This window comes from Apostichopus japonicus, chromosome 13 (genome assembly GCF_037975245.1).
Source record: "Apostichopus japonicus isolate 1M-3 chromosome 13, ASM3797524v1, whole genome shotgun sequence".
Taxonomy (NCBI): domain Eukaryota; kingdom Metazoa; phylum Echinodermata; class Holothuroidea; order Aspidochirotida; family Stichopodidae; genus Apostichopus; species Apostichopus japonicus.
In genome coordinates, this window is record NC_092573.1 from 8196572 (window position 1) to 8207500 (window position 10929).

General features: G+C 38.4%; 1 protein-coding gene across 4 annotated transcripts in view; it reads right to left on the reverse strand.

Annotated features, from left to right (window-relative positions):
* LOC139978228 (adhesion G-protein coupled receptor V1-like) overlaps nt 1-5921 on the reverse strand; it is a 101787-nt gene extending 95866 nt beyond the window's left edge. For 3 of the 4 annotated variants that reach the window (XM_071988197.1, XM_071988198.1, XM_071988199.1), the window contains exons 1-4: nt 5802-5921; nt 2417-2483; nt 1196-1376; nt 252-503 (exon numbers count right to left, since the gene is read on the reverse strand). In XM_071988197.1, the coding sequence (XP_071844298.1) occupies nt 252-503; nt 1196-1372 (429 nt within the window). In that variant the 5' untranslated portion in view covers nt 1373-1376; nt 2417-2483; nt 5802-5921. The remainder of the gene's footprint in view (nt 1-251; nt 504-1195; nt 1377-2416; nt 2484-5801) is intronic. The other variant, XM_071988201.1, reaches the window with a different exon arrangement.
* Between the last annotated feature and the right edge of the window lie 5008 nt (nt 5922-10929).

Consider the following 10929-nt stretch of genomic DNA (forward strand, 5'->3'; position numbering starts at 1 on the left):
TTCATCATAGTTTGTCTATCATCTTCACCGTTGCCAAAAATAAAAAATAAGCTAGTTCGGGTACAGACCAAACACCATACCATGAGACAGAACTACTGGAAGTATGGAATACATGTATGTGGAAATTCCTTCTGTGCGCTGGAGTTAATTATCATTATTCATGAAATTTATCAACTTGTAACTGCTGTTTAAGTTTTTCTGCTCATAACATTTCCAAACCACAAATATGCCAATAATTAACATGCACTCACATCTGCAAACTGGATGATGCCGTTAGCGTCATCATTGGCAAGAATGGTGATCTGAGCGGAGGATGAAGAGTCGACTGAAACATCAGAAGAAACAGACTCCAAGATAAGTGAGTAGGATTCGTCTCCTTCTGGAATGTCGTCGTCGACCGTTATGAATAGCACCTCACTGGTAGCGGATGAGGATCCATCTGGCATGAACCTCAACACTCGGGAAGTCCCCTCGAATTCACTCACAGCTGATGAGCCTTCAAACTAAAATTGACAAAGATCGTATGATTGTAGGAGCTACCTCTTGGACAAGAATAGATGCTGCTTGCCCTTCGTACGGTATTTGGAATATCGATTACTTGTGTGAAGTTGGTGGGAAATGAGATGAAAGTTATGAATGTAACTAGCTAAGTACTTAAAATAAACATTCCAATGTTAACAGTGCTAACACTGTCAACATTTAAATTCAGGAGTTGAAAAAAAACTGTTTTCATACCTCTAAAGTACAATAACTACTGCTCAGGGAATAAGTTAGTGTTCACATTTTGCAAAGCAGTTTTGAGACCTATGAATTTTGTTTCTCATAAACACTGGTATGGTTAGCTAAATTGAATTGCATAAATTGAACTGTGTAACAATTGGACCATATTGCATAATATTTGTCTACACGATACAGTATTTGCATCCAATATGCCATCAAGAAGACAACACCACAAAGTAAAACCATAAAACAGAAAATATGAATTTAAAGTGGTCCAAATAGAAGCAACGATATGTGTACAATGAGGGGGAATGGCGAGAAATGAGCAAGCAGTTCCTTCATCATGTACAGCAAACAAAGCAGTGAAAACAAAACAGTGAAACATGCGATGGTACAATAGTAAATGCTTCAAGATATTTCATAATATCAATACACAAATTGAACATAACGTGAGTTATACCTCACTAAAACCTACCTTAACGACGATGATGACATCTTCTGAAATAGCTCCTATTCTTTCTATGCCTACAGTAGCCTGTCCTCCTTCTTCAACTCTAATATTAGTATTTGTAAACCTCACAGCTGGACTCTGTGCTTGAATGAGGTTAACTAAGACTAAAGTAAGGAAGCCCACAAGATTTAGGAGTGTCATCTCCCTGTTAAAAAGTGAAGAAAAAAAAAAAAGATGAAAAAGAAACAATTCAATGTTTATACTTTAGTTGCATAGAATCATTCTCCTAAATCAGAAGAACGGATTAGTACATGTAGGATATAAAATGATCCCAGAGTAAATGGCAATTTAGCTGAGAGGATGCTGTTTTTTATACAAAGCGATATCAACAATACTCTTCTAAGTTATGATCTAATTCCGAAGGTATTTGCAACCAACAATTTCACAAAGAAACATCCCCTGAATCAAAAGGCAATTTTTAAGCATTTTACCTCCCTGAAAATTAATGATTAATATGCAATTTTTTGAAACACTGTACTGTAGGCCCCTAGTTGCAAAACATAGACCAAAGACTGCAAACTGATGATACAAAAAAATCCTTCCACACACATGGGAAGCATACCTTTCTAGCTATTTTAGATATCTGCAGGATTTTTTTTTTCTTTTTTTTTTGGGGGGGGCTATATCTCTAGCTACCAGGTCTCACTGTTTGGTTATCTGAACAGCACATTGGGTTGTCCGGAAAAAAATGAAGCAAAATAACAAAGAATGATCAATATGTACACTGTAGGAGAGATGTGTAGTTTGAATGATGAATAAAACACCAGCTTTGGGCCAGTAAAATTCCCCTGGGGTGGATCAACGGCCTACAGTACCACTGTTTTTGTATTATTTGCTATCTCCAAAGTGATGGAAGGTGATGCCAATTTGGGATATTTAGTTACAATGTAACCTGTATATGATGTAAATAACTAGTCTTCCCCAGACCACCACCACCAACAACGATTTTGGTCGTACAAACAGAAATTCGGTGGACTAGGACAGTATGACGACCTGACAACTGTTACAAATTTGCCCTGATCAATTTCTATTGACACTTCTGCATTTCAAAATGCTCTTTCTCAATTAGAAATTAATAGCATTTACTCTCAAGTTTGTAAAGCATTCGTGCTATGCATATTATAGTGTACAAATTGCAATTTTGTGTACTGTATGCATAACACTACTCAACGGTAATGTACCTACCAACAGTCGATTGTTCAGATATGTTATTATGAACACAAGCAGCTGGATTAGAATTCAAGACATCAATCTGAAATGCCAATAGAAAACTTGTGCATTTGAAATAGATACAGTTTCAGGTGTAATTTAAATATATGAAAATTGTTTTAATTAAATACCTGCCATACGTTATTTTGTGGACACTTGAGATTCACTTCTTGGCAAAACCAGTAGATAAACTCAAGATTTCTATTAAGTAGAACTGTTACCTGCAAATGTCCCACCCTACAGTACCTGTATATATTCTAATTTCCTTTAATACTATTTCTCATCCAGACTCTGGAGAAAGTAAGTACACTTTCCAATAACCAATGCTGTAGACTCTTAATTTTATTGCTGTGCTTGTATTACTATATTTGTGACCATTTTGAACCGTTACTTTCCCCTTGTAATACTTACCCTAACCCACAACAACACACTTGTTACGTTGAAGTTTGTGTCAATAGCAGGCCACGACCAAGGGTTGAAATAAGCGTGCGCCCAGGCGCTATTCGCGCCCGCAAGCACTAAAATAGCGCCCCTGGACATGAAAATACAATACGCACGGGCGCTACTTTGTTGGCAAATAAGCGCCCGCATACTCCTGTAAATATCAGCCTTATCATGCGCTGCACAGAAGCCTGAAACTACATTGCATGCTAGTGCTATATAGTAACTGCTAGCGATTTGATAAATCACTGATCGATCGAGTGGATATGCACAATAGCACTGGTGCACATTAAGCTTGCACGGTTTCGTGAAAACTTACAACCGGTTTTTCTCTAGCAAAAAACCGAATCTGGCTCAAAAACCGGTTTTTTTCCCCCTCCTGAATTGCATTGAAAACATCCAAATCTCGATCGCTAAGATGCGTATTTTTGAAGCTTTACCAACAGCGTGTTCAAGTATGTTCGTTCGCAGTAAATTGTTAAAAATAAGAAGAATAAATTCAAGAAATGTTACTTCCTTCATGACTCTCATTTTATAACCCACGTTAACTAAACTGAAGTAAATATGTCGAAAAGAAATGTGTTAGTAAAAATTTTTCTTAAAGTTTTAACATCACGTACACGTATCGTTTGTCTTGTGTTTACTGTACTTCACGAAGTTCAAATTCGTGTTCAGAAAAAAAATATCACGTTCATGTTAAATGTTATATTATATGTTATATTTTCGGAGATGAGGGCCGAGCGTAAACCCCATTATGGCCAATTGGAGATCGTAAAAAAAATGCCTTGCAATATGGTTGGTCCAATGAAGGTACCAAATTGCACGAGGCTCTAGCCATGTTGGCGGGTGGTATCTTGGCGGTAAAATAAATTTCTCTTCAAGGAGTGAAGAGAATTTACCGTCTACACTTTCAAGTACAAGTTGAAATAATATCCCTGGCAAAAGCGGGGATTAGGTCGGCAAAGAATATAAATTGTTAACGTTTAAGTTGGAAACATGTGTTCTTCAAAGCAAACGAAAAACCAACTGAGAGACGCCTTGTCTGATCAATAACTGATAAGAAGGAATGTTTAAAGGAAACTTACAAAGAAAATAAAATCTATTAGCGTACAAAGGAGAATTGTCCCAACAGCAACATCTGTAATTTCCAGCCATGTATGCAACATTTTTACTCCTTTAATATTCCTTGACTCAAGCCTGACGCCAGGTGTCTCTTGTGAATAATGGACTGTGATTGTTCTAATGTTACTTGTTGCATCTTAGTTGTTAAACTCAGAGCCCCCCCCCCCCGTGATTGTTCTAAAGTTACTTGTTGCATCTTAGTTGTTAAACTCAGAGCCCCCCCCGTGATTGTTCATTGTTTTAATGTTACTTGTTGCAACTTAGTTGTTAAACTCCCAGAGCCCCCCCCCCCCTCCTGCGACTGTACATGTCGTATGGTATTGTGGATTGCGCAATGTACCTTTCAAGTTTTAACTTTCATTTTTTGAACACGAACTGTTATCAATGTGTTTGAAAGATTTTCTCCATATCCTCTACTATTAAATTGAAGTTGAATAATAAGAACAAAACAAAGAGGACAAACACGTCGGATATAACAATTTATTTTGAACTGCATCTCGTCATTTGAGTGTGTACCTCTCACAACTACTAACGTTGGCCACCAAGGTCAGTTCAATACTACAAGGTACCTAACTGATGCACGCATATAAGGGCTGCATAGCCTAATGTTAGGCCTAGCTATCCACCCTCAAGCACTGGTTATGGCGTGTGCCGATCGTAGCCGACAATGTCGTCTTTCAGAAAAGCTTTCTCTTGTTGCAATTTACTTTCTTATTGCAAAAAGAACAGTAAATAGGAGAAACCAAGGTCAACAAACATTGTTTTTTCCAGTAATTGCAATTCACATTTCGGTTTTTCCATTTTTTTCGGTTTTTCGGTTTTCTTAAAATAAAAAATAGTACCGAAATTCGGTTGGAAAAAACCGGTTTCGGTACTAAAACTGGTTTACCGTGCAAGCCTAGTGCACATGGTTTATATATCGCACAACACCTGTACTGATACGTACGTACATGCCGTGCTTGAATTTTGTTTCTCCTTTTTAGCTCCTGGTAGTGAGAAAACAGCTCCTGGTCCTACTGAAATTGCCGCGAACCAGGAGCCACTTTTTTAGAAAGTGGCTCCTGGTCCACAAATCCTTATTTCAACCCTTGGCCACGACATTAGTCGTGATGCTTTGTAAGTTTAGGCTCATTATGCATTCCAATATAAACGCAAACTAGCCCTATCTCTAGTACTGCGAAAAGTTTCATTTACTTTGTTTGCTAGGCTACTAAGGATTTACAAGTATTTTTGTTCTGATTCACTAGGATTTTGAAAAAATATGAAATAAATGATTCGTGCAATTGTGGTCTTCTGTTACTTGTACAGCTACAGACTGACAGAGAAGCCTAGACTTAACTTACAATGGTAAGAAAAAAATGTTTAGACTGACAAGATTGGATGCAAAGGAAGCCTAGGCCTACTCGGATTAAGTGAAATATCATATATACAGTAAGGATATTAATACAAGAATTATTCAAAGACCGTTTTTCTATCCGAGTCGGCCAGCTAAAACCAATCATGTGATCATTAATCTTACTAATGCTAACCTACGCCAAAGTCCTAACGTCTGTATGACTCTTGGCCGACTATTTAATGATCAGTGTAAATTAATACTTAGTAAAAGTACGTTTTGTGGGCCTAGGCTTAAGCCGTTGCATGCCTAGTCTAGTCATATAGCCTGGCTAGTGTTGTTCGAATTTAGGCTGACGTTTGCTTTCCGTTAACTGCGAACGAAATTAAACTTTCCAACGATGTTAACAACAATTTAAAAAGAACCACATTGCCAACTCTATAAACATAAAAGCCATTATCTTACCAATTAAGTCTTGTTATCGTGATAAATGATAAAAGGAAAAAACGTCTAACTCTCGGATAATTCGTCTACCGCTGCATTCGTAATATTTACATTTCAATCTGACTTACCAAATCATTTTTTTTTATGACCTTTAAACCGACGCCGTAGTCAAAGAAACTTGCCAACGCCCTCTACTAATAACAGAGAGTGAAAGTGACCATTGCCAGAAGAACTGGTTGGAGAATTATCGCAAAAAACTTAAAAACGTGTGCCTCCGTAGTAGAGCATTTGATAAAGGGTGTTTTTTATCACTTTTTGCCTTTGCTTTGCACATGAACGGTTTTACTTCTTTGCAGACATTAATGTAATATACTGAACTTTCCTCAATCTAGATATTTTAGAAAATAAATGTATGCCGAATGTAGCCCGCTAATATGGTCATTCAATAATCAATTAAGAGAACGACAATACTACGGGAGTGTATAGCAACCATGCGTGTGTATGCGTTTTCCAACACAGACATTGATGAATGAACACGCACGTTTAGAAAATAAAGACATTCAAACAATAATATATTTTAAAACTGTCTGTGCAAAATTCGAGATGGAATTTTTAGCCGTTTGCTATACCGTGTTGCTGTTCGGTCCTTAAATCCTCTGTCAGCAGTTTCAACATTATGTAAATGACTGTCAACACTGTAAAGTGTAATGTCGTTTTCATGCTTCCGTACACCATTTCTAACAGCATATTAGACTATCTAAATTGACACGCTTCAATGATTCTTCAAAGGGCGACGCCCATCACATTGATAGAATTTCTGAGGAGAAATCGCATTCGTAGAATTTGCTTAGTATCTGCATAGCGGCTGCTTCGATTCAAGAAATAATTACTTTTCAACCACGGTTGTTAAATATTATCTATGTTATGATATATATACTGTATAGCATGGAATATTTAGGTTCTTGTTTTGCAATGGCAAGATCTTGTGTCCACGATGTGTTCAATGAGGAAATGAGCGTAGCCTGCAGAGTGAGCGGGCAGAGGTGGGTATAGGGGGAATATAGAAGACACAAACTGAGAGCTGGTAAGGGAGTTGGTCTAAATCGATCATTTTAAAACATAATTTTCCCCCATAAAGAAGAACGTTATACCGTAGGGGCCGGCTACTCATCGGTAAATTAAGATACGGTACTACTGCATAATTGGCGATATATCTGCATTTTCTCGATGGTTTTCTTGAAGGAGCTCATCTATCCTTCCTTAGACTGGGTTGTATATATTAAAGAGTGATTTTATAATGAAGATATACGCATCGATTTTCATAGAAAAGGTCGAAATCACAATGTATCCGAAAGTTCTGCATTTACTGTACCGGAATATATTCAATATCAAATTGCCTATCTTCAATGCATCCTATTTTACCAAGGTTTTAATTATTTTTCATGAATGGTCATGATAACAAACATTTTTTCTTCTTCTTACAATATTTGCAGAATTGAACTCTATCGTTCCAAATTAAAAGGCAGAACCTAGGGCGACAGCATGTCGCCCTAGGTCAAATGTGTCCATAAGTGTTTATTTGTCAAATGAAATATGTCGCTAAAGGGCTGATATAAAGAAGATGGACTCAATATGCACCAGTTCCTTACCTTACCTTCGTTATTTTATCTATAACTTGAGTGTTACGGAAAGACATTTAACGTTATTTTTGGAGTACTAGTGGAGAAAATATCCTGTCATCCACACCTGAACAATATGATATGAACCTTGTCCGTCCGTAAGCATCAATAACTTTGGTAATGCATTGTTCAATGAATAAAATACGTCTCGTCTCTTCTCTGGTACTATGTTCGGACCCTCAGATTCCTCGATTACTAGAATCATTCCATTTTGGGCAAAAATACATATTTTTTAGGCTTTTGGTTTGAAGTTAGGATGTTTTCGAATTTTAAATGGCAGTAAAGTGTTAATGATTGTTTTTGTGAAGTGAAGTTAGTTTTGTTACTGATTGGACCTGTACCACGTAAAACTTTGTCTGGTCTCTCCTTTTTCGGTACTATTGAGGTTCACATATCTCTCCATAACTATAGTAATTATTTAATTTTGAAAACCAAAATGCATATTTTTTAGGCTTTTTTTCTCGAAGTTAGTATGTTTTCGAATTTGAAATACTTTACTGGTCATGAAATAAATTTTGTTTCCGTTAGTGGACCAACACTGACACGTGAGAGGGGGTCTAATCTCTTTCTGGTACTATTCAGGCCCATCAGATACCTCCATAACTCGAATTATTTAAATAAAAAACAATAATACAAATCAACAGCTTCATGCGTCATGCGTGATAAGTTGCACATTTGCCCACTTTGTGGTAAGGCTACGTGGTAAACTGTCTGGGTGGTATAGTGTCCTCTTCATTATTGTTTGCTGTTAGTGGATGCATGGAGGTTAAACAGTATGTTTTACCCAAATGATGGATGCTGCTACATTCTGCCACTAATGGCTGCTAGCTTCCTACAGGCCACATATACTATACACACCAAAGAACTTTCTATGATACACACACTCCCTCAATATATATATGTAGTAGACCAGTGTCAACCTGCCTGAAGGTAGCGGACATTAGTAGCGGACAATAAGAGCAGACAATAAGGAAAAAAGCGAAGAGCGCCATCTATTATCTAACGGACAATAAGTAACGGTGAAGGTGCGGTGGCACTCAATAATTGTTTGTAAATCAAATTTAAGGTACAGTTCCGTACCACTAATGACATGTTTAAAATTATTTATCTTTAGTTATAGAGATATTTAGATGGTGCGGCAAACATCCCGAAAAAGAGCAATATCTCTTCTGTCAGCCTATCCATGTTTGATACCGGTTACATAACTTCTATCTTCGCCAAAACTTCGATTGGAAAAATAAGAATATTTGTGATAGCGTTAAATTCCGCTACATCTTGTACAAACTGCCGTTACGTACTAACAAAATGTTTAAAATTAATTATCTTTAGTTATAGAAATAGTTACATAGTGCGACATATATCACGTTATAGATTAATGTGTCCTCTATCACTCTATTTATGTTTGATATCGGTGACATAACTTCTATCTTCCCCAAAATTTCGATTGAAAAAAATAAGAATATTTGTGATAGCGTTAAATTCCGCTACATCTTGTAAACACTGCCGTTACGTACCAACGAAATGTTTAAAATTAATTATATTTAGTTATAGAAATAGTTAGATGGTGCGACACACATCACAGAATAGAGCAAAGTGTCCTCTATCACCCTATTTATGTTTGATATTTGTGACATAACTTCTATCTTCGCCAAAATTCGATTGAACAAAATAAGAATATTATTATAGAATGATAGAGGACACATTAATCTATAACGTGATATATGTCGCACTATGTAACTATTTCTTTAACTAAAGATAATTAATTTTAAACATTTCGTTGGTATACGTAACGGCAGTAATTGCAAGATGTAGTGGAATTTTTAGCATAATAAAGTAGTTCAAAGTGGCTATTCTTATGACTAGTTGTAAAAATAATTTATAAATACGCATGCGCAGTTAACATGGCTATTTTTACGACTAGGAGTGCTATTTTTACGACTAGGAGTAACAAGAATTTCCGGTTAGGGTTAGGGGTTAGGATTAGGGTTAGCCAAGGGTTAGGGTTAGGGTTAGCCTAGGGTTAGGGTTAGGGGTTAGGGTTAGCCTAGGGTTAGGGTTAGGGTTAGCCTAGGGTTAGGGTTAGGGTTAGCCTAGGGTTAGGGTTAGGGTTAGCCTAGGGTTAGGGTTAGCCTAGGGTTAGGGTTAGCCTAGGGTTACGGTTAGCCTAGGGTAAGGGTTAGCCTAGGGTTAGGGTTAGGGGTTAGGGTTAACGTGAGGGTTAGGGTTAGGGTTAGGGTTAGGATTAGCCTAGGGTTAGGGTTAGGGGTTAGGGTTAGGGTTAGGGTTAGCCTAGGGTTAGGGTTAGCCTAGGGTTAGGGTTAGAGTTAGAGTAGGGTTAGGGTTAGGGTTAGCCTAGGGTTAGGGTTAGGTATAGGGCTAGGGTTAGGGTTAGGGTTAGCCTAGGGTTAGGATTAGGGTTAGGGGTTAGGGTTAGGGTTAGGGCTAGGGTTAGGGTTAGGGTTAGGGTTAGCCTAGGGTTAGGGTTAGGGTTAGCCTAGGGTTAGGGTTAGGGTTAGAGTTAGGGTTAGGGTTAGGTTAGGTTAGGTTAGGGTTAGGGTTAGGGTTAGGGTTAGGGTTAGGGTTAGGTTAGGGTTAGGGTTAGGGTTAGGGTTAGAGTTAGAGTTAGGGTTAGGGTTAGGTTAGGGTTAGGGTTAGGGTTAGGGTTAGGGTTAGAGTTAAAGTTAGGGTTAGGGTTAGGTTAGGGTTAGAGTTAGGGTTAGGGTTAGGGTTAGGGTTAGGGTTAAAGTATGGGTTTGGGTTAGGGTTAGGGTTAGGGTTAGAGTTAGGGTTAGGGTTAGGGTTAGGGTAAGAGTTAGGGTTAGGGCTAGGGTTAGGGTTAGGGTTAGGGTTAGGGTTAGGGTTAGGGTTAGGGTTAGGGTTAGGGTTAGGGTTAGGGTTAGGGTTAGGGTTAGGGTTAGGGTTAGCCTAGGGTTAGGGTTAGGTATAGGGCTAGGGTTAGGGTTAGGGTTAGGGTTAGGGTTAGGGTTAGGGTTAGGATTAGGGTTAGCCTAGGGTTAGGGTTAGGGTTAGGGTTAGGGTTAGGGTTAAAGTTAGGGTTAGGGTTAGGGTTAGGGTTAGGGTTAGGGTTAGGGTTAGGGTTAGGGTTAGGGTTAGGGTTAGGGTTAGGGTTAGGGTTAGGGTTAGGGTTAGGGTTAGGGTTAGGGTTAGGGTTAGGGTTAGGGTTAGGGTTAGGGTTAGGGTTAGGGTTAGGGTTAGGGTTAGGGTTAGGGTTAGGGTTAGCCTAGGGTTAGGGTTAGGGTTAGCCTAGGGTTAGGGTTAGGGTTAGGGTTAGCCTAGGGTTAGGGTTAGGGTTAGCCTAGGGTTAGGGTTAGGGTTAGGGTTAGGGTTAGGGTTAGGGTTAGGGTTAGGGTTAGGGTTAGGGTTAGGGTTAGGGTTAGGGTTAGGGTTAGGGTTAGGGTTAGGGTTAGGGTTAGGGTTAGGGTTAGGGTTAGGGTTAGGGTTAGGGTTAG